This window comes from Grosmannia clavigera, assembly GCF_000143105.1.
Source record: "Grosmannia clavigera kw1407 unplaced genomic scaffold GCSC_146, whole genome shotgun sequence".
Lineage (NCBI taxonomy): Eukaryota > Fungi > Ascomycota > Sordariomycetes > Ophiostomatales > Ophiostomataceae > Leptographium > Leptographium clavigerum.
Genome location: NW_014040795.1, coordinates 71697 through 99557, shown reverse-complemented (window position 1 = coordinate 99557; position 27861 = coordinate 71697). Strand labels below are relative to the sequence as shown.

The 27861-nt window shown below is 49.9% G+C and overlaps 5 protein-coding genes across 5 annotated transcripts; 4 read left to right on the top strand and 1 right to left on the bottom strand.

Annotated features, from left to right (window-relative positions):
- Nucleotides 1–3506: 3506 nt before the first annotated feature.
- On the bottom strand, nucleotides 3507–4529 carry CMQ_5926 (mitochondrial phosphate carrier protein; the record flags this gene model as incomplete). The annotated part of the gene is made up of 2 exons (XM_014316572.1): nucleotides 3507–4364; nucleotides 4434–4529. The coding sequence occupies 2 exons, from the start codon at nucleotides 4527–4529 to the stop codon at nucleotides 3507–3509; spliced, it is 954 nt and encodes a 317-aa protein (XP_014172047.1).
- A 3204-nt stretch (nucleotides 4530–7733) lies between these two features.
- On the top strand, nucleotides 7734–10334 carry CMQ_5891 (uncharacterized protein; the record flags this gene model as incomplete). Its single annotated transcript, XM_014316537.1, has 1 exon — nucleotides 7734–10334. One exon carries the CDS (start codon nucleotides 7734–7736, stop codon nucleotides 10332–10334), a length of 2601 nt encoding a protein of 866 aa, XP_014172012.1.
- Nucleotides 10335–11776: 1442 nt separating this feature from the next.
- Nucleotides 11777–13690, top strand: CMQ_5903 (phosphoribosylaminoimidazolecarboxamide formyltransferase imp cyclohydrolase; the record flags this gene model as incomplete). Its single annotated transcript, XM_014316549.1, has 3 exons — nucleotides 11777–11925; nucleotides 11992–13477; nucleotides 13535–13690. The coding sequence occupies 3 exons, from the start codon at nucleotides 11777–11779 to the stop codon at nucleotides 13688–13690; spliced, it is 1791 nt and encodes a 596-aa protein (XP_014172024.1).
- Nucleotides 13691–16115: 2425 nt separating this feature from the next.
- On the top strand, nucleotides 16116–19822 carry CMQ_5879 (importin beta-4; the record flags this gene model as incomplete). Its single annotated transcript, XM_014316525.1, has 4 exons — nucleotides 16116–16161; nucleotides 16261–18574; nucleotides 18814–19553; nucleotides 19623–19822. 4 exons carry the CDS (start codon nucleotides 16116–16118, stop codon nucleotides 19820–19822), a joined length of 3300 nt encoding a protein of 1099 aa, XP_014172000.1.
- A 4442-nt stretch (nucleotides 19823–24264) lies between these two features.
- Nucleotides 24265–25844, top strand: CMQ_5897 (uncharacterized protein; the record flags this gene model as incomplete). Its single annotated transcript, XM_014316543.1, has 2 exons — nucleotides 24265–24742; nucleotides 24820–25844. 2 exons carry the CDS (start codon nucleotides 24265–24267, stop codon nucleotides 25842–25844), a joined length of 1503 nt encoding a protein of 500 aa, XP_014172018.1.
- Nucleotides 25845–27861: the final 2017 nt, after the last annotated feature.

Below are 27861 nucleotides of genomic sequence, written 5' to 3'. Positions count from 1 at the left end.
ACAGGAAGTTGCACTTTTGCCAAAGAAAATGTCGTGGCAGATGTGCTCATCAGCCGTAATGTTATAGGCATTTGACCGAACCATAGATAAATGAAATGTGCCTGCTCCTATGCTGGCCATCCTTTCCGCTCAATCCATATAATTTGCGCTACAGCTTGAACTGGGCCATCAAGGTTCTCATATGTCGAAAGTACCAGCGAAGCGGTGCTGGCTAGCAAGCAATATAAATTAAAGTGAGGAAGAAACGTGCAAAATCTGCAAACCTATCTAGCTTTGCCATTTTTGCGTCGTCTTTTCTTGGTGTGACTGCAGAAGTCCCCCTCTCAACGCCTATCTTCTTTTCTCTGTGTTGTTTTCTTTATCAGTTGATCGTTGGAGTCAAGCACCCAGCTTTCAATTAATTTGACTAAAGTTCTGTTATTTCGAAACATTCTGGTGTCTTTTTCACTGTTTCTGCTCTGGAATTATGTTGGTATATCCAATCACTTCCATAGGGCTTCTCCATAATCGTCGTCCATTATTAGCGTCACCCAGTCCTTTATCGCCTTTCGACCGATGCGTTACTGAATCTACAATTCTGGCTGTTTTTATTTCACACACTTCGCTCAATCCTTTCCCATATTCCCAATTCATACAATTATCGTACCAAGCTGTGCCCCCCACACAATTGGTTTTTTGCCTCGGTCTTCCTTTTTCTATCCCTCAGACGTCCCTGCAGGTTTCCCGCCGCATTTCATGTCCTAATTACGCTTCTAGTGAAGGATAGTGAAAGGAACAGGGAGTAGAGTATACCAGCTAGAAGTTATTTAGGCATCAAAAGCAGTTTTCCTGCTAAAAGCGGCAATCAATTATAGTCACTCCTTTATTTCTATCAGATCAGGTGCCACGTCTGAGGAAGTGTCGATATCACTATTGCCCTTGCAAGTATTTCTCCTAGCATATACTGTCTCTCACACGGCGAATCTCAAACATGACTTTACGTTATGGGTTCTCTTTTTCGTTGTGCTATCCCGTGCTGTTTCCCAAGCTGCCCTCCCACGCTCTCACCCTCTCACTTCACTAGGAGTTTTGGTTACATCTAAGTAATACCAGCTTTGGATTAGCCAAAGATGCAACGTTTCTTCAGGCAACCGCGCTTGGCGCTCACAACGCCGACACTGTCGGCCAACAAAGCAAGTATGCAGCTGCCGTGAGTGCGGAATCATAAACAATCTGCCGCCAGTGCCGCAACATGGTCATGTTTATCAACCAATGATATCATTGAGGTCCGGTTATAGCAACCCTACCTTCACATGCTGTGATGTAGTTCATGCAGTGCACGTCCATATTCCTTCGGTAAGTGCCCTATCCTTCTTATTTCACTCATGATGTAATTGTTCTCAAATCAATAGTGGTAAAAAAATCTTTGAGCTTTCGAAACTTTGCCTTCGTGGGATTACAATCTGGTCGACTGATGATTTACGTGGCCTGACTATCTAATCCATAGGCTTCACGTCACAGGTTGCTTTCGAAATCATAGAACCAAATATACCCCCCTTCCTTTATTTCAATGACCGCTTGACGAACATGAAGGCTCCTCGTACCAACAGGTCAGTAGCTCAAATAATATTGCACCCACTAACGCTAACAGTCACACGCCGATGCCCAACTTGTCGCCGAGAACAAAGCCCCACGCTCGCTTCCGTGTCTTACTTATCACGTCTTATGTCGTATGACCGGCTTTTGCTCCCATGTACGTAGTAAAGGTGTGGTACCACCTCTGACTGTCTACGGGTACTCTCCCAGAGCCCCATAGTGTATATAATACCGACTCCGCAGCTCGTATGGAGTAGTTTTGAGGTATTTCATATCTTTTCCTTCACCATTATAATCTCCAGACAATTAATTCTTAGCCAAAGCACCCTGACGACTACAGAAGCTTGCAGTTTCGCTCCTCTTCAACTATATTTTTTGAAATGTCTCCTTGGTAAGTGGCTTTACGAATCATTATCTGAGGTATTATAATACTAACTCTCCAGCTCCTGCTCTTCGTGCGCCTCTAGCTGCTCCGGCTCTTGCGAAGCCTGTTCTTGCAGCTCCTGCTCGGTGAGTTTAGCAATTTATTCATGAGTGCCCTCAGAGATTCACAACACTCACGAACGTTCTTGACAACAGCACTAAGAATATACTGTCTATTTGGGAAGCTTTCTCTACATCTGTATCGTCCTGTCCTTTCTTGTCGCAGGGCTTCTTATTGATAGTTCAGGCGTTCCTGCAGCGCAGAATGGGGAGTAGCTTACAAGGAATTGGCATAAGTTGAGGTTTTTGTGTACTGGTAGTCACATACTTCTTTTTTTGAAGAAATATTGGGAGCTGTCACCCGGCTCTGGCACTAGGCCGGAAGTGTTCACAATCTGAAGGATGGTCAATATTTCAGAAAACCGGACCATCAAATCATGACACTTGTCTTTCCTATTGTTTTCCTCTAAGTACAAGGTGCCGTTTGGTTGGCACATCTCCGCACCATTGCTGTACTATTGTAAACTCTGTTCAGGTTAACTACCCGTCCAAACATATGTATTATAAGGTCTACAAACTTTAAGTGAGACACTAACGGTTCATACTGAGTGCTGCACACGAAGCGTCTGGATCGTATTCATTTTACTACAGAGGATACCGTTATTGTGAGATCTTATAGCGGCAGGATGCTCAAGCCTACATTTTTAGATGGAAGCAGATAAATGGGTTACTGCGGATTATCACACGTTATTCTTATGAGTTATTTTCGAGCATGAATCACAACTTTGTCATTGAAAAACCTGACTCAATACGATATCAATATCTTATGTGATGTCTTCAAGGAGGCAAACACAGAACTCGGCACTCGCCCAACTATTTTCCATCAGGCTTTGGAGGAGGGACAGGACCAGCTGGCCTGGGATGGTCGTAGCCGTCCTTGCGTGACATTTTGATTGTAAAATTGTATTGGAACGTGTTTGTTGAACTCTGCTCAAAACCGGCGGGGTTGTAATTACGGACAGCGTAAGAAACACTACACTATATACTGCTACGAGCTATGGAAACCCTCTGGGCCTTTATATACATTTCTATGTGGGGATAAATGCATGACACTGGGAGTGGCAAATGCATTCACTGGCTTGAACTAGCAATCTGAGAGGCTACATCAGTAAGTCATATATTTGTCTTGCTGTACTCTGTAAACGTCCTGTGCCTGTCAGAGAAAAACGTTAAGGTAGCTGTTTGGAACTCACAATTTAGCAAATGTATCATTTTCATAACATGCGGGAGCAGGTGCATGCGTAAGTCAATCAAACTCTCGTCCGAGTGACGTAGCAATTACTGACATGATTGGAAGTTCTTTTTCCTTGATAACATGCAAATGTATGTAATCAGGAACTGATCGCCCATTTCAACTAAGTCATAAGAGTTGTATTGGGACAAATTTGATATGTAGCAATATCAACTCGGTATCCACCTATTTAAATGTCTGTGTCTATACCAACTGTCTATTTTCCCAGCTTCTCTTCTTTGTGAATCTCAATGCTTGGCGGTGCGCCCACCAGCGCCTTGCATTGTGCATAAATGACAAACTGTCCCGCCACCAGGCCGCACGTCATAAAGACACGCGGCCCTAGCCCAGTGAGCAATAGGCGCTTGGGTCCAAATTCACCGGCAAGAGTGAACATGCGGCTGAGAACACCTTGTTTGGGATCGCCAGCACCCTTGTTCATGGCGGAAAGGAGAGTATCAGCTGGATGTGACAGTACCGCTGCAGCCACACCGGCAATGACACCAGACGTCAACTCGACACCAGTGGACTGCAAATGAGTTAACCGGGCCTTGCGCTCCGCTCCCATTGCACGATAGATGCCCTCATTGGCGGCTTCGTGCACAGAGAACTGGCCGATGGCGTACGGAACCTGCTTGAACAGTAGCGGAACGAAGCCGGAATAGAAGCCACGTAGACCCTCTTCGCGAGCGAGGCGAATGAAGCCTGAGGCAAGGCCGGTGGCAAAGCCACGTTGCGACACGAGGCGAATGCGTGTTGCTTCGAGGGGACACAGAGCAATATCGGCGAAGAATTCTGCACTGGCACTGGAGCCCAGGTAGATGGCCGTGCGGTGGTTGGTAGCATGGTCAAGCCCACCGGCGAGATCGATGTAACGCTTCTTGAAATACTCATATCCGAAGAACTTTCCTCCACCCTGGATCAGGTAGCCAACAGCAGTGGGACCAAATCCCGTCAGCAGAGCAGCTGCACCCTCGCCAGCTGCAATGCGGCGGGCGGCCTGGACCATGTTGAGACCCTTCATGGCATCGTCAACTTGTATGCGGGTCTTGACGACATCGATAGGTGTTGCCGCCTATGTATATTGAGTTAGGAAGCGAGCAGAGTGGGTCAAGCAAGGGCAGGGGTTTCGGCCATTTCATACACCATGTGTCAGCGTCGCGGCGAGGGCACCCGCTCCAAAGAACTTGACATAGTCGCTCGTCGTGAAATCAGGTGTTTTGTTTGAAAGAGCCGCCATGGTCCAGCCAATTGTCGCCAATGGCTTCGTATGGGAGAGAAACTGCTCTTAAAGCGCGCGCTTGGGCTTTGTTGCGAAGGTTGCAACGATTATCGCTGTAAACAGTATCAGAGTAAAGCAACGCTGAGTCAGCTTGAAATGCATACAATGACGGGAATGAGCGAATTGACAAGCTTGACTAGAAAGGTGGTAAGCTCACGAGGGAAAAGGGCTCGCCAGCAGATCTTGGGTAGAAAAATCGAGAAACAAAAAAAAGTGATCAAGGAAGAGAAGATAAAGAATGAAAGTTCAGGGCGGCGTATATACGTATGCCGTCATCGACTTTTCGGGAGGTCCGCTATTCGGCCTAGCTTGTCGCGGTCGGCAACGTCGGGAACGCCAACCAAAAAATGTAAGATATGAGTAACTCCTCGCCTGACGCCCAACTGTCTACCACCCACCAAACAATGGTAATAACATTCAAAACGTCTAGCAAATCTGGATATGTTATACACAAGATATATACTGATTATATTAACTACCGAGAATGGACGCATCTTAGACACGAGAGAGCCTTTGGACAAGGAAGCCATTGAACCAATTGCAAACCCAACCCTTGAACATATATCTGTTAATGATACGTTACCATCTATTTCACGAACACAGACAGAAAGAGTGTCGGAAGTGCCACTCAGTACTCCGTATCAGAGCGCGATTACGGTGCAGTTTATCTACGGAGTAGCTGTGGCGACTTGCGCGCCTCCCATTCGGCAACTGCTTCACACTTTTTTCCCTCCCTTTTTCTTCTTTCCCATATTGTCTCAGCCCTCTTGTGGGGAGAATACTTAAGTAATAGATAAGATAAGCCATTTCATTTACGGAGTGGTTGCTATCTCATATCTTGCTGTTTACTCTGTACGGTTGGTACATATGTAAGATATGTATTCGTGGCTACAGGTCAGCAGTATGTGCTCCTTAGCGCTACGTTATTGCACAGGCATACTCCGTAATCAAGAGGAATCCCCCTCTACTCAGCCTTACGGCAGCGTTACCTATGTTTTGTCCGTATATCTGCAAAGCACTAGTAATGTAAGCGTGACACTGATTCTGGGGATACTCCAAAGAACATTCGGGCAATGCCACTAGATTTTCAGATTCTTTATTTGTCTTCTAAGCAACAGCACAACATGAAACCATGCAGTCATATACTACTTTCTGCTGGATCAAGTAAATCAGCTTGGTTGCAGTAGTCCTGGAAAAGTTTATATCTGGACTCCGTACGGAGTACACCTCGTAGCTTATCCGGCTGCCTCGTCCTTTTGGCTGATTGAAATATGTAGCTAGACTGATGCCACGAGAGCTGTCAAAGACCCTAATGCATTTGTTATTCTGGACGCCAACTTAAGATTGTACAGCTAGCATTGACTGGCTTGTTCTCGGGGTTATGCGGACGGCAAATGAGAGCAGAAAACCATACCGGATTGCTTGCCAAACCCGGTTCCTTGCTGCGATTTGCATTGGCTGTATTATGGGGTGTGCTTCGTGCAATTATGTATCTTACTCCGTACTCCGTTAGTATCTTACGGAGTGCTGTGAATGTAATATTACCTTGTAAGATACGAATGAGAATATGGCATTGATTTCATGGACCCACTGGCTATTAATCCGTTTCCAACTCCGTGCTCGTATCCCACTTGAACCCTATTCTGTTTTTGGGAAGGTTTCTGTACGGAGTAGGCCCCCAGCTATAATTTAGTGGATTTACGTCGTAGTGGCTATTGCTCCCCATGATTAAGGGCTCTGGCTGTCGCAATGCCTGCTACCTGATCTTTGCGACTTACTCCGTACGGAGTACGTCGTACTATCACACGTAAGATACGTCCCCTAAATTCGATTCAAAAATAGTGGTAAGATAAGAAATGCAACGCTCGACCTATCCGTAAACGGTATGTACGGAGTACGAGTACGTAAAGCAACGCTAAGACGTGGCGTGCGAAAACCATTCGTACGTAAGAAACCTTGTACTATGTAAGTATCTTACATGGTAGTAAAAATGTCGCGTAGCGTATGTTTCTAACCGGTCCCACACGTTATATTGGCACACTGGTATACGAGTACTCCGTACGATTACAGCAGCGCATCGCTTGTATGCGCACTATGCATCAATTAGGTGCTCACATGTTCCATACGGAGTATAGTACACATCGTATCTTAAGCCTGACAGTTTACGTCGTAGCGGCTCTCCGGGGTGGCTTGCAGACTGCCAGGGGCCAAGCTTTTGTGGGTCCTCCGGATGCCACCCACGCAACAAATCATCAGCAAAGCATTTATGGCCGTACCCCGTAGAGATTACCTTTCTGTCCCCCATGTCCCGTATTGATGAGTCCCCTTTTTATACTGGGTCGCGTGGCCGAGATGGGTCACGGGAAGGAAGCTGATGCTATGTCGGTGGAGAATGCCCACATGAGGAGAGAATATTCGAATAGAATATTAGCGAGTCGCTGTTCTCATTCTTGCATGTAACGCAGAAAAGTATCTTCCCCTCTCTCATTTCTGTCCTCTCTTGTCGTGCCGATTTGGTTTGCGTCTCCGGCTGTGGAGAGCACGTGTCTCGGATATTTCTTGCTTCGCCTGCTGGGCTTTACGACCGGCCGTCTCTCCACCTCCAGTCTCTCCTCCGCCTCGTCTATCGTGTGCCCAATTTCTTTTTAATTACATTTCAAGACCCCTTCCAGCCCCTACTAACCGACACACCGCATCGCTAAAATATTGTGCTGCGAGTACTCCGTACTCGTATGAGCACGTCCTCGTAAGATACGTTCTCGGCAATCGCATAGTGTCCGTGTCTTTCTGCCCACGACGCACTTCTCTTACAACGATGCGCAACCAAAACCAGCTCTGACCCGTCAAGCCTGAGACGACATGGAAATCTGACCGGGCCTCACATTGCCAATCGTGTTTGTAGCGCTACCGCATAGTTACCGGTCGACCAGAAACTTGAGCTTCGCAGCCTGACCATCATCTGCCCGGCCTCTGTGATCTGTGGGTGGCCAAGACAAACATTGATCGGCTAATCGCCATTTTTCGTGGCTTTGATAACGGCATACGGACTGGTCGCCTGATATATTTTACGAGCTCTTAGGACCCTTCCGTCGACGCCTTTAGTGAGAGGAAACGGCAAAGGGGCTGTAGGCCTTTCCCGCCTTCTTGTATATTTTCAGAGCCATGCCTCGGTTTAGTTTCCCTGTACCGAGGCGGAGGCAGAAACAAGCGGCAGCTTCAGTCATTTCGCCTCCGCTGAACAAGGTCCAGAAATTTCTGGGAACAGCTGAGATAAACGTTGATGCCTATGCAAGCCAAGAAGCTGATGCTGCGAGAAATTGGGACGCCAGGTCGGATTCCTGTATCAGTATATCCCTCTCTGAGAGCAGTGTCGACCAAGACGACAGTGTCCTCGACAGAGCCTTGTCAAGCTTGGTCGAAAATAGGGTTGTCAACAGCACGACGTACTGTCAGCCTTTATTTGATGAGGAGTCTGGTGTTTTGCCAAGAAATAAAAAAGATCCTTGGTTTGGCGACATCGCCAGAAATACACCTGATGAGCGGTCTACTACAGATGCTTCCAGTCTTCGTCGGCAACAGTCGAGCTCCACCATCACCTCCTATTATGACAAGTCCAAAGTCCCTCTGATCATTTCACAGCAGACATCGAGCTCTGCTATGGCAAAGGGGCTACCGCAAAAGGCTAGTGATCTTCTCGATATTAGTGGCACTATTGCCAACGACGACAAGCAAAAGTCAAGGCCGCCTAAGCTCGACCTGTCGAACCTTTTTCCGCGCCAGAAGCCATCGAATCCGGTATTAGCTGTATCGTCATCCGAGCGGGGGTTCGTGTTGGGGCCCGATGTGGTGACCCGATCCCCTTCATTTCTATCTAGCTCTCGTCTGGAGTACGCGCCTAGACACATTGATGACTATCGCAACGAGAAGAAGCTACAGAAACGGCCCAGCAAAGGCTTAGTACGCCGCGATCCCACCAATCACCTAGGTTTCAAGTGCGGGCAACCGAAACACCAGGGCATGTCTGAACAGGAGGCCGGCGGGCTGCAAAACCTCTACGAACATTACGAGCAGATGTCTATCCGGGATACTATTGCACAGGAGCACATCTCCGTTTCGGATATGCCGGAAATCATGCCTGAAGAACGGCCCTTGGAAAAGGACTGGCTCAGAAAAGCGGCTATATCCCAAATTGACTATGCTTTCCAACTTCCAAAAAAAATCAGTTTCACGTCTTCTGCCAGGGACATGGCAATGCCAAATCTTGTATCGATACCAAGAACAGATAAGGATGGCGTACCGGGTCTCTACTCGCCGGTTGATTGTTCAGAAAGTGTCTCGAGCCGCCAGACCCGGACTTCAAAAGCTTCTAGGCAGACGTCGCGGAGTCTGTTAGATGCCGACCTTCAACAAACCAGTGTCCTTTCTCTTTCATCTGATTCAGAGGATGGCTTTCTAAGTAAAAAAAAGGTCTTCGTTCCCGCTATCAGAAAGTCGCTGCCAACAAAAAAGGACACTCAGGCTTCGGACGATCACCAATCTCTGAATTCTCGCAGCGCATCTTTCGCGAAGAAATGGAGGAGCCGACCTAGAAGCACAGAGCCTGTATCGTGTGGTCAAAACAGCCATATGTCATTTCTCTCAGTAAAATCATCTCCGTCTGCGGATAGACAGCCACGGGCCGCCAAGCCACCATGCCCAAGTGCTGCTTCGGTCTCTACAGCCCACACTGCGAAACATACTGCCGTTTCCCTTCGTTCCTCTTCGCACACATCCAGGGCCTCGGCTTCGTCTAGCAACACCACCAGCTCCCTGGTCCCGCCCAGCTACACCGTCCAAGAGGCTCGGGCTATCACTTTGGTTCCCGCACAGGGTGCTTCTTGCACACCGCCTTCAACACAAGATGGCAACTTGCCATCTGACCAGATGACACCGCCTCTTTCACCAACGAGTGTTGAGTTTTGCCTGCGACCAGACTTTGATCAAGGTTCTGTGTATTCGGGCCACAGTTTTGGCACTGTTGGCTCTAGCCGAAGTGGCAGTAGCACTTATCGTCACGTCATGACTGTGACTCGACAAGAGGAACTTCTCCTGGAAGCGCTGCGACGGAAGAAAATGACGATGCGGGAAGCTATCATATCCCAGTATGAAAAAAGTCAGGAGCAGGAACTGGCCGTACCGCGGCCACCTCGCCGCTGCAGTAGCAACTCGACATTTGAGCTACAAGCAGTGCGGCTAAAATCAGCAGATCGAAGTTCCGCTAGTTCCAGGGACCTCCCCTTGCACTTTGAAGGTGGCAGTACCGTCGGGGGCCAGTCTGTTCACATCTTTGACGGCGAACAAAGCTCTATGAACTATTCGATGGAGCTTGATGATGGGTGTAGCGGAAGCGTTGAGAGCTCTGATTCGTATCTGTTTTATACACCAGCTGACCCGTCGCCAATTGGTCCACCTGCTACCGATCATCACGAGAACCGAGCCCTGCGCGCATCCATGGCTGGTGGTCGGCATGGCACCAAGCCTCATCGGCAGGTTTTCGATGATATGCAATTTCACGGCCCCTTACACTCCTTGGATGACAGCATTGATGTCCACATTTTGGATGAACGCGGCGAAATTCTTCTTGATCGAAGCAGCGGCACAGATGAGGGTCTGCCTGGAATTCCTCGTCCGGACTCTCCACTCGAAGCACAGTTACCTCTCCCACGAAAAAAAAGACTTCGTATCAGTGCTGTAGGCCGACCTGGGATGGGACCGAGATGGTAGCGGTCATTTGCTTGTATTAACTGAATAGTATGAACCAGGCGTTACGCACATAATGACTGTACTGGAAGTATTTCTTACCTCAGGAGTGTACTCCGTACGGAACACTCGTTACTGCTATCCATCATATATTGCTCGCTATTTCGTATTGCCAGTGTGGCACCATTTACTGGAGAGCATACGAGATCCTTGATATGCCCTTGCTCCGCGAGACCTTGGTGACTGTAGTGGTGCCACACAAGTCTGCTGTCTCAACGTGTCTTCCACCACACGGTAGACCTCGGCACCAAAATCTTGACCAAACGTAGCTTTCCGCCCGGCGCTGACCCAGACGGGGGCTTGTTTGGGACGAACCGCTCAAAACCATTGCGCCAAAAGTTCTCGTTAGCATCGTCCCATCATTCGATTTCGACAGGCATCGCGCGGGCGATGTAGTCGTCCTCAACTTCTTTGGTTAGGCTTTTGCCAGCGGCCCCCAGTGCGCGCCCAAAAATCACATGCTGCAGAATCTAGGTAATGCGACACCTTCAACTCGCCGAAGCCATCCACTCTGGCTGCAGGCAAGTATCGCACTGCGGCACCCAGCACAAGGCCAGCAGTGTGCAGTCTTGAATACAGCAGGCGTTTATCAGTGTCAACATGCTCTTCGGCCCGACCGACCTCAAATTAGGCGAGACCCACGTCGGCATCGATGCGGCCAAAGTGAAGGATTCGGCCTGGGTCAATATTGTCTACGCGGGCATATTACACATGGAAGATGATGGCACCGGCCGGCATCGTGTGCTGACCACCGCCCAGTAGGTAAAATATAAGATGGTTTCGCGCGTATCCACTGCTTTGCTTACTGACGTTTCGTGCTTGAAGAGCGCCTAGCTGACAAAAGTGAGATCAGTAAAAAAGCAAAGACCGCCTCAACCGTGATGAGTAGCTGGAACAAATTTGCGTCACGCTGGTAGCCATGGCTTAATAAGCCGCTTCTGTGAGCTTAGGAGCCGTCAAAACAGATTCAGGGTTTCACCAGCCAGGGTGATACAAGCGATTTGGAGTAAATAATTTTGGAGAAAATATTTGATATCATGTTGAGAATTTGGATTCAGACATCTAAGCTACTCCACAAAAACGTTTGCCTGACAAATGTGTCAGGAGGGAGCAGAGGGTATATGCTACAGTATCGCCACCGTAACGAAGGCGGGTTGATGTCGCCCTAGCGCCTTATGCTATCTCTGCCCCGCCTGGGACGTTGTTACGTCAGTGGCTATGAATACCCCTCATCGGTTAAAATATCACCAGTACAAAAAGAGTTAACAATGTGAAGGAAAAAATCTCTTCAGTTTCGTGTTAGCCATCCGACGTCTGAAAGCCGGTCTACTATACCAGGTGCTGTTTGGGACCTCCAACTTCTCGGTTAATCAGATCGCAGCTTCGACAATAAAAAAGGAATAGCAATGGCGGGCCAACAACGCATAGCCATTCTTTCTGTCTATGACAAGACAGGTCTTTTGGACCTGGCCAAGGGGCTAATTAAGAACAATGTCCGCATCCTGGCATCTGGAGGAACATCAAAGATGATTCGTGAGTCAGGGTTTCCGGTTGAGTATGTCCCCTTTCCTGATTAGACATCCCCTGCAAGCCTGCTAATTTTGGGGTGCTCCTTTTACAGGGACATCTCTGCCATCACTAAAGCTCCTGAGATGCTGGCTGGCCGCGTCAAGACGCTGCATCCTGCCGTACATGCAGGCATCCTAGCACGCGACCTTGCTTCTGACGAAAAGGATCTTGCCGAGCAGAACATCGAGAAAGTTGACTATGTAATCTGCAACCTCTATCCCTTCAAGGACACTGTCTCAAAAATCAACGTGACGGTTCCCGAGGCTGTGGAGGAAATCGACATCGGTGGTGTCACCCTTATTCGCGCTGCTGCCAAGAACCACACCAGAGTGACAATCCTCAGTGACCCAGCTGACTACGCCGAGTTTATCAACGAGCTTGAGGCCGGCGAGATCAAAGAATCTAGCCGCAAGCTATACGCCCTAAAGGCTTTCGAGCACACTGCTGACTACGATGCTGCAATCTCCGATTTTTTCCGCAAGCAGTATGCTGGTGATGGCTCTCGATACCTCTCGTTACGGTATGGTGCCAACCCACACCAGAAGCCTGCCGCCGCCTACGTCAAGGAGGGGCGCCTGCCTTTCACTGTGCTTAGCGGGTCACCCGGCTACATCAATTTGCTCGATGCCCTCAATGCTTGGCCGCTGGTGAAGGAGCTCAAGGCTGCGCTTGGCCTTCCTGCCGCAGCCTCCTTCAAGCACGTCTCGCCAGCAGGTGCTGCCATCGGTACCCCGCTTTCTGCCGACGAGAGGAAAGTCTACATGGTTGATGATATTCTGGGCATCGAGACATCTGCTCTTGCCCAGGCTTATGCACGCGCTCGCGGTGCCGACCGCATGAGCAGTTTTGGTGACCTGATCGCCCTTAGTGATGTTGTTGATGTTCCTACAGCCACCATTATTGGCAAGGAGGTATCGGACGGTGTCATCGCCCCCGGTTACGAACCAGACGCTCTGGCCATCCTCAAAAAGAAAAAAGGTGGTCGTTACCTGGTCTTGCAAATCGACCCAGAGTACGTGCCCACCGGCCGCGAAACGCGCACAGTCTTCGGTGTAACTTTGGCTCAACACCGCAACGACATCCTTGTCTCGCCCAAGTCCTTTAACACCATCATCACACCAAAGGATGCGGCCGGCCCGCTGTCTGATGCAGCCCTACGCGACCTCACGATAGCCACAATTGCCTTAAAGTACACCCAGAGCAACTCAGTCTGCTATGCAGCTCGGGGACAGGTGATTGGTTTGGGTGCAGGCCAACAGTCTCGGATCCACTGCACGCGATTGGCAGGTGACAAGGCCGACAACTGGTGGTTGCGGTTTCATCCACGCGTGCTTGGCATTCGGTGGAAGAAAGGCACAAAGCGCCCTGCGAAGAGCAACGCTATTGATCTCCTTGTTGGCGGTCAGCTACCTAAAGATGGCCCTGAACGTGAGGCATTCGAAGAGGTTTTTGAGGTAGTTCCGGAGGCTTTTTCGACCAAGGAGCGCGAGGGCTGGCTGGCAACGCTTACAGATGTGGCTGTGTCTAGCGACGCTTTTGTGAGTTTTCTTCGAATCTGCCATACTAGGTCCAGTCTAACTAATATGCTGCGAAAGTTTCCCTTCACGGACAATGTTTATCGGGCGGCTCGGTCAGGGGCTAAGTACATCGCGGCCCCCGGCGGTAGTCAAAATGATATACCAGTATTTGAAACTGCTGAAAAGTTAGGCATCACATTTGTTGAGCAAAACATTCGGCTTTTTCACCACTGAAAAGTTGGCCAGTTTGAGGGGAAGAGAAAGAATAAGAGACACATTATCAGGAGAGGTACAATTTACATCACATTGGAGTTCACCTTCGAGTCGCTACCCCCGGAATGAGACAAACTCACGGGACGCATGTGCAACAACGCTCGCCGTGGATTTGGCATGTGAGGTGCAGACCGCAAGACTCTCGGCGTCCATATATTGGTATATTGGGTTAAATTGCCGTCAAAGTGCTTACATGGTGAAATGTGCAAGTTTTGCCTGTCACAAAGTTTTTAGACCTTATCCTGGTGCCGACTGATATTTGTCCATGTGATACGAACAAGCCAGTTAATGCTATCTACGACGTAAACTAAGGCTGGCGGGTACATACCCCAGAAGCAGCATCCCGAGCTGTGCTCATTTATTAGTCATGAGATTGCGCCAAGTGGTCTCACCAGCGTTGATCATGACCCGGAGTACGCCGTCTCTGGCTGGATCACACGAGCATCAATCCTTGATTACAGTGTACGGGCAATAAGCCAGCCTCAACGAGAAATGCCAGCTCTCTATATACGTCAGTATCTGGGATATTCCTGCGACTAAAAATTCTAACGACTTTTTACTTCACCTTCAGGCGGACAGAAAAAGAGGATGGAAACCAATAATCAAAGTTCTACCTTAAAAACGAGCATATACGTTGACTCTTCTAGGCTCGGTACACACGGTCTCGAACGCCTAGGGCATCGACCCAGATGAAAAGAAACAAAAATCAGAGTCTGATAATCCCACCACAGCAGTATGCATTGGTCAAATATTCAATTTAGGCCCATCATCGGTCCGGGGCTGAAATATATATTGCTGAAAGCCATTGCTAACTGCGCCCGGAGCAAAATGGTCTTCGTGCTGCGACAACCCGTGCTGAACTTCTTCATATGTTGGTGGGTCATCTTGAACATTTGGAGAAGACAAATGACTATTCTTTGGGCCGCCAACAGCTTCGGCCCTTTGCATCTCGGAATGCAGTACAAGTAACTGTGGCTGTGGTGGCGACAGCACTTCCTCATCGTTGTCTACTTCCGCGAGTTTTTCGTCTTGGATCATCTGCCGCCGACGTTGTCCATGTCTTCGCAAACATAGAATCAGAGCAAGCGAAACTATGGCAGCAATAGCAAGGACAGAGCCGATTGCAATTCCAGCTATCTCCCCGGAACTTAAATGCGCTCCCTTCGGTTGATCGGTAGAAAGCGCAAGCGTACTTGAGGGGTTGCCGGTTGGTGTAGAAATGCTCGTCGTGAAAGGATTGTCGGTAGTGAAAGGGTTGCCGGCGGTGAAAGGGTTACCGGTGGTGATAGGATTCTCGGTATCGAGTGGCCAGAAACCTCGAGATTCGGTATGCACGCCGGTGAATTCATATGCCCCATAAGTTTCAGTGCTTGGGGCCGGTGGAAGGCTGGTCGGGGCCGCCCTGAACCGTGACCTCAAAGTCTTCAGTGGCAAGCCTATCATATTTCTAGCGTCTCAAGCAGGCGAAGGGGGCAATGCTGAAAATAAAACTAAAGACAAGATGGAGAGAGGAGATTGAGAGCAGGAACTAAAGCTGTCGGGTCAGCTAAAGGGATTCGTGCCTTATCTATTAATCAATGGCTCCGGACTACAACATGCAGCTCTAGATTCAGCAAATCGGGTCCATCTATCAACTGTTTCAATATGCAGTGTGAAGTGGCTGAGTCCGTATTACGTCGTTGCAACGGAAGCGTAGTCCACAGTAAATTGCGATACTTGCTGCGCGAGGGCTGGGACATTGAAGGATGCGCATATTGGTAGCTCATTAGATGTACTCGCTGCGTAGCTTACTTGCAATATCAATGCGAAAACGTGCCGAAACATGCATATGGAGCCAGTAAATTCTTTTCTAGCTCTCGGCCAGCCCCAGTCTGGCCTCCGGGGGGGGTCGTTAGCCGAATCAGCCGCAAAATGCTGATGAAGTATCCGTATGTTCTTGATTTACTATATATTTCCCTAAAGCTGTTGGTAGGATGTATACTCCGTACGGAGTAGATGGCCGTTATTTCACTAGTGCTTATTTTTGGAAAGCTTGGTGACAGTCCACGTGATATTTTCTGATTGGTCAGACAGGCTGCACCAAGACCTTCCTATCTCACGGCCCATTTTACAAGCCACACTTTAACAGCCACGGAATTACCCCGCTATACGAATTGACGGTCAATGCACTGCAGTTTGGCGTTTTAGATTTTGAGATATCTTATCGACGCCGCCTTTTTTTTTTTTTTTTTTTTTTTTTAAGGTGAATTTTTTTCTAGTGTTTTTTTTTCATCCCAATTTTTCTTCAGCGTGCCACATACACCTCCCAGCGCCTGACACGATACCCAGACTTTTTGCTTGTCTGCTTACCTTTCTTGCTTGTTTTGTTCATTTCGGGTGTTTAAGTATGGACGGGCAGAAGCTTGCTAGCCTGCTCCAAGAGAGCCAAATACGTGCGTGTTTCATATCTGTGGCTGATTGACTTCTCCCTCGATTTTTCACCTGCAAAAATATTTATTCCCATTTCTGACCTTACAACTCTTTTATTCTAGCGGACACAACAAGACTCAAGGCGATTACCGCCGAGCTTCAAAAGAGCTATTATGCGCACCCAGAGTCTTTGTTGCTGCTCATTGAAATTGTCTGCACGAACAGCGATGTTGGCGTCAGGCAGCAGGCGGCCGTTCAGGCCTCTAGACTGGTGCCAAAGCACTGGCCTTCTGCTTCGGCAGACCAGAAAAAGGCAGTTCGCGAGCACCTGATGGACGCCACTTTAAAGGAGCAAAATGCCAAGTGCCGCCACTCGGACGCGCATCTTGTTGCTGCCATTGCGACACATGATTTTGACGACGGTGAATGGCCTGAGTTGCTCCCTGCACTCTTCACGCTTGCTACAAGCAGCGATGTCTCACAGCGCGAGATCGGTTCCTACATTATGTACAGCACTGTGGAGGCGAACCCTGTGATCTACAAGGACCACGTCAAAAAGCTTCTTCAGCTCTTTGGTCAGCTTATCAAGGACCCCAGCAGTGCAGATGTCCAAATCAATGCAGTCATGTCCATTGGCGCTTTGCTTGTTCTTATTGAGGGCGACGAAGAGGAAGATGAGGAGGCCGTTGGCGGTGTTCGGGACTTGGTTCCGCTCATGGGCATTGTGCTCAAAAACTCCGTTGACGCTGGTGACGACGAAAAGATTCAGCAAGTCTTCGATGTCCTCCAGCAGTTCCTAGTTTTCAGTCCCGCTTTTATCGGCAATCATCTCAAGAGCCTTCTTCAGTTTATGATCGACCTCGCCGCAAATACAGAAGCTGATGAGGACGTTCGTGTTCAGGCTCTTTCTTTCCTGACCCAGACTGTTCACTACCGTCGCCTAAAGATTCAGGCCATGCGCGATATGGCTGCGCAGCTCGTTGTCAAGGGAATGCAGATCTTGACAGAGATCGGTGACGATGAATCGCTCGATGACGAAACACCGGGTCATGTTGCTCTGAGCCTTCTTGATGCTCTAGCTAGCGAGCTCCCCCCTCGCCAGGTGCTTGTTCCCCTACTCGACGAGTTTCCCAAGTACGCTTCGTCGGCAGATCCGGCCTTGCGCAAAGCTGGCATACTGGCCCTGGGCAATTGCGCCGAGGGCGCCCCGGACTTCGTCAACACCCAGCTGAAGACGATCCTTCCTATCGTCATTCAGCTCTTGAACGACCCAGACGGCACTGTGCGCCATGCCTCTTTGGTCGGCCTCACGGGTTTGGCCGAAGAAATGCCCGATGACATTGCTATTGAGCACAAAGAAATCATGGCTGCCCTTTCCAGAAATCTACAGGCTGCCATGATTCCGACCCAGGATGAGCAAGTTGCCAAAAAGAATGGCCAGGTTATTCGTGCCGTCTGCTCTGCATTTGACTCTGTGTCTAATGGCCTCAAGTCCGATGTGATGAAGGAGTATGCGCTCCTGATGATCGAACCTATCGGGCAACTCTTCAGCCACCCAGATACGCGTGTGAAGATCGCGGCAGCCGGCGCATTTGGAGCGATTGCAGAATCACTCGAGAAAGAGTTCGTGCCATACTTTGAAAAGAGCATGCAGGCCCTTGGCTCCTTTGTCACTGTGACGGGTGAGGATATGGAGCTACAACTTCGCAGTGCCGTTCTCGACTCCATTGGTCGCATCGCTGTTGCTGTCGGCGCACAACCGTTTCAGCCGTACGTGGTGGACCTCATGCGGGCCAGCGAGGAGAATCTCAGTCTGGATGATGATCGGTTGAAGGAGAGTAGCTTCATCTTCTGGTCGTCTCTGGCTAAGGTGTATGGGCGTGAATTCAAACCTTTCCTTCCAGGTGTCTTCAAGGCCCTGCTCGACGCGTTGGATGGTGATGATGAAGAAGATGTTGTCCTTCAGCTCACGGAAGAGGAGAAAGCCATCATTGCTTCTGGGGGCTCCACCAGTGGCAAGAAGCTGAACATCGACGATCTCGACATCGACGATCTGGAAGATCTGATGGACGACGAAGACGACGACGATGATTGGGCTGGTATGGACAGCGAAGCCGAGGAAAAGGAAGTCGCAGTTGAGGTGCTTGGTGACGTCATCACCAACGCGTGTGGCGAAGAGGAAATGCAGGAATACCTCGAGAAGGCAGTTAGCATTGCCAAGGACCTTATGGAGCACCACCACAGCGGTGTTCGTAAGGCTGCTATGGGCATGCTTTGGCGATCGTATGCCCGGGTCTGGCAGCTGACTGCGGAATCGACCGGTTTGAAATGGCAACCCGGCTTCCCGCCTGCACAGACTCCAACGCCGCTACTTTCCAAGTTGGCGGATTTGGTTACGAAGCCGACCCTTGAGCTTTGGCAGGATGAAATTGAACGGTAAGCCCCTCCTTGATGATCCATCCTTGACTTTATGCGCCCATCAAGCACGAATCTGTCGAACCTTCATGATGAACACCTTACGGTATACCCAGCTCACTCTGACGCACTTGTGCGAATGCTGCGAACCCGTTTTAATCTACTTCTGATCTCTGGCTCACTACTACCCTTATGTACTCACATGGAATTTGCCGAAATGATTTATTCGTTCTGAACACTGACTGGTTTCCGTATTTCAGGGACGTGGTAACGGATATCAACCGCAATGTTGCTGCGACTCTGGAAACATGCGGTCCTGCTATTATTGCCCAGGAAAACGCAATACAGGAAATTGTCACCGTTTTGGGACAAATTATCACTCGGGCGCACCCGTGCCAACAAGATGTGGGTGACGAGGAAGATGCGCAGAACGCCGAGGAGAGTTCAGAGTACGACTGGCTCGTCGTCGAAACGGCTCTTGACGTTGTGATGGCGTTAGCGACTGCCATCGGACCGACGTTTGGTGAGCTGTGGAAAATCTTTGAGAAGCCTATCATGAAAATTGCCAGCTCAAATGAGTCCTATGAGCGATCCTCAGCTGTCGGCACTATCGGCGGCTGCACCGAGAGCATGGGTTCCACTGTTACACCGTACACCAGCACACTGCTGAAACTCATTGTGCATCGGCTGAACGACGAAGACCTCGAGACGAAGAGCAATGCCGCTTATGCAATCGGTCAACTCATCAGCAACTCGACGGATAGCAAAACATATCTTTCCAGCTTTCCCATTGTTTTGGAAAAGCTGGAACAGCTGCTTGCTCTTGATGACACTGGCCACCGAATTCACGACAACGCAGCGGCGGCTGTATGCCGGCTGATCACAGCTCACCCTGACGTTGTTCCCATTGCCGAGTACCTGCCCTCTGTTGTCCAGCGTCTTCCTCTCACGGAGGATTACGAAGAAAACAAGCCCATCTACACGTGCATCTATCATCTGTGTATGTCCCATCCCAGTCGCTGGGCCCTAACATCTTGATCTTACGGAAGCTGACAATTTTCGCTTGAAGATGATCATAATGAGCCGACTGTTCAACAGCTCACACCACAGCTGATTCCAGTTTTTGAACAAGTTCTCTCTCCCCCGGAGGACCAGCTAGAGAAGGAAACCCGAGAGCTGGTTCAGCGAACCGTGCAGGCTTTGCACAAAGCAAGGCCTGAGCTCTTTCAAGGCCGCGAAAGTCTGCTGAAGCTATCAGGTGCAGCTTGATCATAGAAGGCACAAATGCAAGCGACGATGTTACGAAGACTTGAGAAAAAAGATGTATGACTCGAGATGGATACCGCCGCAGTTCTGTGACTACAGCTGCCTATTTTCTTTGAACCCGAATTAGCTTGACTTACATGGAGCTGTCAAACCCGGTATCTTTTGTGTGCGTTCAGGTAGCTCCTTCCCCAGGTGCTCATTATCCGGGTTCTGTCATGTCCAAACAATGCCGCAGGGAGTTGCGACGGAGACCCTGATATTGTGAGCGAACACTCGCTGTTTTCTAGACATAAGCAACACAGCATTGAACGCGTTTCTTTAGATACTTTGATATCCAATTCTGACCTATCTCCTAAGCATCTCATAATATTTTACCGTTCCGCACCTTATACCAACCATTCTTGTGAATCTATGTCCGCTTCGCACTTCTGTGGAATTGTCCCTCCCCATCTTCTTCAAGGAATCACCTCTAGCTGTCAAAACAGCGAGAGTTGCCGGAAAGCAGCCTCGGAAAGCCTTGCATACCACCGGGGCCTAATCCATCGCGCTCTGCGGTCTGCAGTCAGCTATCAGCGGGCGTGCCTCAGTGCCACCACAACCTTCCCCCCTCCAGAAGCTGGTGATGCGCCGCCGCTCTCAAACATTGAAGAGACAAGCGAAACTCGATTCAATAATCAGATTTCTCGATTTTCGACGGACACTGGATGTCACATAAATAGAACGACTTATCACGGCCGTGACAGCTGTATGCCATCAATGGGTGGGTGGCCTTCAAAAAACCGCAGCATATTTTCAGCCGAGAACATCGCCGACGTAAATTCTCTCCCTGGACGTTTACTAAGACGTGAGCTCCAAGCACCTACCAGCGACCACCAGGTGAATTATGCTTATGACAACTGTGGCAAAGTGCTCGACTTCTACAGGACTGTATTCAATTGGAACTCGATTGACAATGCCGGCATGCATGCTATCAGTAGTGTGCATTTTGGAACGAACTTCGACAACGCTTTGTGGGACTCAAACAAACTCCAAATGGTGTATGGTGATGGTGGGGAGCTTCTGTGCAATTTTGCTCAATGTTTAGATGTTGTCGGCCATGAAATGACGCATGGCGTGACCGTGTTTACCAGTCCCCTGGAATACGAGGACCAACCCGGGGCCCTCAATGAACACATCTCGGATTGTTTTGGGAGCATGACAAAGCAATGGGCAGACTATGAGACGGCTACACTTGCTAATTGGCTTATTGGCGAAGGCTGTTTTCTGCCAGGTGAGAGAGGTGTAGCTCTTCGAAGCATGAGGGCGCCTGGAGCAGCTTACGACGATCCTCGCTTCGTAAGCCGCCATCTCTCTTCTTCTACAATCTTGTTTCTATTATTCTCCGTTTTGAAGCCTGGGATCCTGGCTGACTGATCCAGGGCAAAGATCCCCAGCCCGACAGGATGTCTAAGTACAAAACAATATCCGACGACTTTGGGGGGGCGCATGTCAATTCCGGTATTCCGAACAAGGCCTTTTACCTGACAGCTTCGGCCTTTGGGGGCTACAGTTGGGAGAAGCCAGGGAATATTTGGTGGAAGACAATGAACAGTCGTTTGATCCCCCGCCAATGCACGTTTATTCAGTTTGCCAAAGCAACTGTCAATGTAGCAGAAGCGGCATATGGCAATGACGCCGCCAGGATAGTTCGACATTCCTAGGAAGAAGTCGAAGTTCTACAGAGATGTTAATATTAAAGTAGCATTATCATACCGTCTTCGTGCTTTTCCCTCTTAAACTGTAATTAAGCTGCCGTCACGTGTGTCACGTGTAGCATACAGCATGGCAGCTGCGATCATGTGCGGCACAATAGGTCCTAGCATCTTTCTCAAATAGATGTAGAACTTCCAGCTAGCTTGTTAACCGCGGTTCCTAGTAGACCATGTGGCAGCTTATTCGTCCTTTCGGCCATTGTTTGAAAGACCTCTCGGCTTCAGATCAGCCTAACCCTTCGGCCCATCCGCCCCAAGCTGCCAAAGACACTATCCAGAGTTTTCAATGCCATTTCAGACCCGGCAACATATATGTGTACGGGTTTCCCCCGAGCCCTAGGCCGCTAGCTACCTAATGGCGTTGTCTACTTCGTACTCCGTACACATGTGGTAATAGGCGGTTGACTGTGGAGGCTTAAAAAACGGGTAAATTAACTGGCGCAGTACTCCGTACTAAAAAACCAAGTTGAGCCTTCACGGAGTAGGTTGAAGTCCAACCAGGTGCACGTCAAGATAGACTGCGAATTGCCAGTGAAATGAACGACTGACGGCTTGCTCGTATACTTCAGACTCCCATAAGCTTGCGAGCAGGCCCGTCTTGGAAAAGAAATGTCTTGCAGCCGAGCCAGCAAGTGTGGACGTTTCAATTCGTATTGAATATTGTCACTCCTACTTTTCGCCAAGTCAAACGGCGCGGGCCGGCGGTTACCGGGTGACACAAATACTCCGTACCGTGATGATATCTTGGCCGAGCACGAGCAGCTGAACTTTTGTGCTCACCATATTCGTGTGATGGCACGCGTCGGTCCTCTTTTACAAAACAGAGATGACGTCAGATATTGCTAAGTACTCCGTAGCCTAAAGGGCTTTGCATTTAATTTCTTTTTTTTCTTGCGATTTATTAGATGGGACATGCTTGTTAGTCCTCCCGTCGGATGGAACTTTTGTGAAACGACTACGGGAGGTTCTGACCCTGCTCGGCTGACTTTTCTGTGAGAAACGCGGCAATCCCCGCTCTGCCATCCGCGTCAATGGGCTATATACGTCATAGTTTACCCGGCTATGGTATGGCTTAAGTGGTGCCGGTCAGATCGTATCGCAAGCTGAAAGGACTGTCAACGTCTACTATGTAAGTGTTAGATGGCGGCCCGGATGCAATGCGACAAAGGGCGATGTCGCGTGATAAGAGAATTCCTTTATATGATGCCTTCATAGTATCCAAGCACCTCCACAATCTTCAAGCATGTGAAGTACACTGAATTGGCGATATGCCATTGTGCAAATCATGAGACCAGGAGTGAGGTCTAGCCCGGCTTACATATATATATGGCGTATGTACATATATTGCACTAAAACCCAGATTAAGATATGGCGGAGCGAGCCTCTTTCTCGATTTGAAGGGGCCTTTTGCATGGGTGCCGAGAAAGTGGGACCGGCATGCATCAGTCCTGCATTTTTCAGCTTGGCCTGCACCGCTAAAGGGCGCTAGTGGGGACAGCTTCAGCTGGCTTGGACGCCAAGAAACAGTCGACATGGTGCATGATTGGCCAGCGGGGCCAGCGTAAAATTTGGCTGGTTGCGCCAGGCGGCAGACGAAAGAAAATCGTGGAGCCGGCAGCAGGTTTGTTCATCTTGTCTGGAAGGTCGATCGATCTCTGCATTCCTGCAATCTACGTGTACGGAGTACGGTGGCTCATTTTGTGCCGGCCTAGCAGGCAGCAGGTCCTCCCCAGCCATCCTTCCATCCCAGCATGTCCAGCTACCCCACCAGCCTGCCAACATGCAATACGGTACGATTTCTCAGGCAAGACGCAGCTGCAAGCACGGAGTAGTGCATGACTTAGCCAGCCAGCCGGGCCTAGGCTTTCTTTTGCAGCCTGGGTGTTTAGGCAGAATGGCATCACCCGTTTGGCTTTTCGGCGTGGCTGCCAGCATCGCTGGCAGGAAATTTTTGCTTCGTTTTTTTTCTCAGTTTCAATTCTTGCGCTCCCCTTCGAAATTTCTCTTTTTATCTTCGTCCTCCCCACGAGAGCAATCCCTGGTCAAGCCACTCACGATCGCCAACACCCGTTCACACTAACGCCAGATCCTGCAGGGATCCGGGGACGTCGACGGCTCTCTACAAAGACGAGAGCCCGCATGCTTGCATGGAACAACGTGGACCCAGCTATCTCGCGGGAGCGACTTACTTCAGCTCGGCTGTACTTGCGAGCCTCCTAGCACCGAGGGTATGCGCTGACTGCGTCTACGAATACGCTTGGTGATCTTCTTGCTCCATGTCGAATGACGGCTCTTTGCCTCGCCCACATCCTGCCGCCGACCTTCGGACAGTTCCCCTCCCCTGCACGCTGCAAGCCCACTGGGTGAAGCCCGTTTGATATTCCACGCCTCCCCAGCTGTAGCCTCCGGGACCAGTCTGTGCATATTGCTAGGAGCCCCATCCTTCTTCCTGAACACAGCTCATCTGGCCTCACGAACCCCACCCCCCGGATTCAGGCCGCACCTGTCTTGGTTGTTTTATTTTTACTTTTAAAACACTAGCCTGTCCATTACAAGAACGATCCCCTGTTCGATATCCCTGCCCGTCAGCTCGGTCGTCTTTTGCTCAACCTTAATATTGCCACTTGTCCCCCCTCTCCTGAAGACGGGAATCAAAAGGACTGAAAGACGCTGAGAAAACAAAGCGAGAGCAATATGAAAACAGAGGAGATCTCAGTCGAAGCTGAGCTGGTTGTTGTCACCGAGTCTTCAGTGCCTGCCTTGATAAGAACTACGAAAGACAACATCAAGCCTAGCCCAACGTCCGATGACGCTCACCCCACAAACTGCAACCGATCTCGCTCTGCTCGACACTCACAACCACGTCAGCCACGACAAGGCCGCCGCACAAAGAAGTTATCTACCGAAGAGAAGGCCAAAGTTCTGGAGGTGCGAAGACAGCGTGCATGTCTGCGGTGTAAAATGTTGAAAATACAAGTAGGCACCATCACCAACACCATGCCATGCATTTGCAGTAACCCTAACTCTTTATGTTCCTTCCAACAACAGTGCTCCAAGGAAAACCCGTGCAAGCCATGCTTGTCTTCTGCCGTGCGAGGGTATGAACGGAAGGTTTTGTCCTTCTGTTATTGCGTGCGAACGCGCTTCGTGGATGTCGATATCTTCCAGAGCTGTTTGTACCTCTAACACTTCGTTATGCTGTTACATCACTTTTGATACTCAGCTAACCGTCGTGCGTCTTGTGTATAGCCGGACCTGGACCTACGCCAGAGGTCCCGATGTCGGTCCGCACCCTGATAGACCAGATCAGGCCTCACCACTCGCAGTCCCTGGGGGATGACATCTTTGAAGACACACTGATCCGCTGGCTGACAAACCCGGACTATTCGCCTCCCGACGGCAGCATCGTTGCTTTACTCTGCGACAAAGTGGGAAACTCTGAGAGTCTTCGCCGTGCCGTGGATGCCGACCTGACAACCGACTTTCGTATATTCCTCTTTACCACCTCTCTCGCCCATACCGGTTGGAACGGCCACGTTGCCCACCGAGATCTCTGCGTTGCCGGACACTTATGCGGGTCGCGAATTGTGCGCCGCCTTGACCGTATTTTGACTCCTCAGTTCCTGTCCAAATGCGACAGAGAGACGCACCGAGCCCTCCTCCTCCTCGTCTTTGGCCTCATTCTCGGTGTTGGCTACTCCACCCGAGTTACCACGTCACCATCCTTCCCACATGCCTTGCTAGGAGCTGAAATGCGTCACAGTCCAACGTTGTGGTTAGCAATGAAGGAGCACCTCGCCCAGATGTTGGCCCATCACCTCATCTTCCTTGGCTCGATACTTGGCATAAAGCTGGATACCGCCTCCGAAAAGACCATCATCGACACGGCTGTGAACCGTTGGAACAAGCCGGAGCAAAACGTGTGGGCTGGGTTTGTGGGAGACTCGCTGCCTTCAAAGATCAGCCCATCCAAGCCTGCCGCCGCGCTGGATGATTTCAACAACCTTGAGGATGTTGGTCAAAAGCAGCAGCCGCCGGTCTCATCGGCTCCACTTCAGACTCCGACCCCACAGACGACGCCCATCGTGGCATTACCTTGTCCAGATCTCGTGGACCTGCAGACCATGCCTCACCTTTCCGAAAACCCGGCGTCGTATCTATCCATGACGGACGAGGACTTCGACGGATTGGCACCACCTATCGTAGACTTAGGAGAGCCACGTCCGCCTCCTGGCCTGAAAGGTATGACCCGCAAGGCTGCCCTTGCAATCTAATTTTGCATAGACCGGACTCTGACTGGTGCCCTATAATAGATTTGGAAGGTGGCCGCACACATATCACCAAAAGACGATCAGTGTGGATTGTGCAACCTTTTGACGATAACGGCACGCAAGAGGCTGTTAATGTTTTCGCGCGGTTTCGACTGCAGCGAGGCCAGAATGTCGGGCTTTTTGTCTGACTTCTCCTCAATCTCATCAACTTTTTGGCATTCCATTTTCTCGTACATGTTTTAATGCATTAGGACTTCACGATGACGGGCGGTAATGGGCTATCACGGGGTATTTAGACAGGATAAACGTCGTTAGACTTACGATGATATGACATACCTTTCTGGAATACAATTCAGATACAAATCGAAGACATAAAACTGGCTTGTGAAAGCTTGCAGTCGCATCTCACAAAGTCGTGAATTCTTGGAGTAAAGCGATTTTCTGGTCCAAGATCGTGAGAATAGGTTGCGTGTCGCTGTGCGAAGTTGCGCTGGCAGCGGCGTTCCTCAGCGTCGTCGCAGCTGTGAGGTACGTCTGTTTTCGCTCATTTTCTCTCATGCCACCGCCCACCTCGCTGCCGCTATGCGTCCGTGATGCAGACCGCAGCCAAGGCAAATTTGGGGCGTCATGACGTTGCATGTCCAGTATCATTTTGCCACGGTTGCAGGCCCATATACACGCACCAGAACAGCAGTCACGTATAATGGAGGGAGCCAAATCTGCCAGCGAAAAAGGCAAGTCGCTACAGCTCTTCCCTTGCTCTTTTTCCCGTGCCTGGTATTCCAGAAGAGACCTGGCCACTTCGACCGCATCACGAACAGAACCGACACTCTCAGACTCCACGCGTAACGCCAGCATCTCACTGGAAAGACTATCCACGCTGTCCTGAATGCCGTACCTGGAGACGCAATCCTCAATCTGCATGTAACAGTTTATTTCCAAGAGCCATATGACAGCCCTATGGAGTTGGACGTGTTCGAGTGACTGGATATGGCCATGCAAGGAGGGAGGGGACGACAATGGCAACGGTGAGGATGTGAAATGAGCAAGTCCGATCGACAGCTTCAAGCGTCCTGAGCTGTCTCGCTGCCTCTGAAGGTGCGGTGGGCAGTCTATAAGACGCCACTGCTCCAATCGCCGATACAATGATGTGACGTTGTCGATCTTCACACCCGTATGCCTCGCTGTGATGTTGCATAGCAGATTCAGAGACTCGCGCGCTATGATAGACAGGTCTAGGATGGCGTCGAGATAGCCGCGGGAGTTGTTCTTGGGCAGCTGCTTTGTAAGAACAGATGCGTCACTTTCAGGGATCCTGCTCGCGATCTTCTTGTCCAGACAACGGAAAGCATCAAGCCCGTATACATGCCAGTAAAGCAGTGTGCGGCGGTCCGTCTCTAGTACGCCGTTTAAAGACTGGCCGCCAATCGTTGTTTCAGATCTGGGTGTTTCGCTGGTGCATAATCGTATCGTCATAAGTACTAGGGACTCGTGTGTCAGGAAGAGGCTTGCTAAATGGTTCTGTACTTGAGACGAGCGGGAACATTTCTTATCGTACTGGAAATGTACCATAAGCGTAAGAGCCTCTAAATCGTCCAGGCAAACCTCTTCCGAGCCGGTAGCTTTCAACTGCGCCTGCAGGAACTCATCTTGGAACCGGCATGCTACTCGCTGTTGAATATCCAACTTGCCGTCTGTGGCGACAAAGGCCAGGCTGCGGCATACCACGGCATATATAAGGCTGAGGCTACACCGGCCAGCATTATAGTTATTCCAGAATGTATCTTCCACCAGCACAGGAAGATATAGGGCGGCAAACGTGAAATATGCATGGAGGGCGTCAAAAAAGACAGCCTCATCCATGTGGCAGCGACGCCACGGAGGTGGATCGAATCCGCCATCTGTGTGGGCAGGACTTCCCTGTGTCTCACTGATTTGGTGGGTCCACGATGAGTCGTGTTCGCCCATGAAGATGCTGTCCAAAAAGAATATGCTGTCTGGGCTGAGCTGGAAGGGGTCG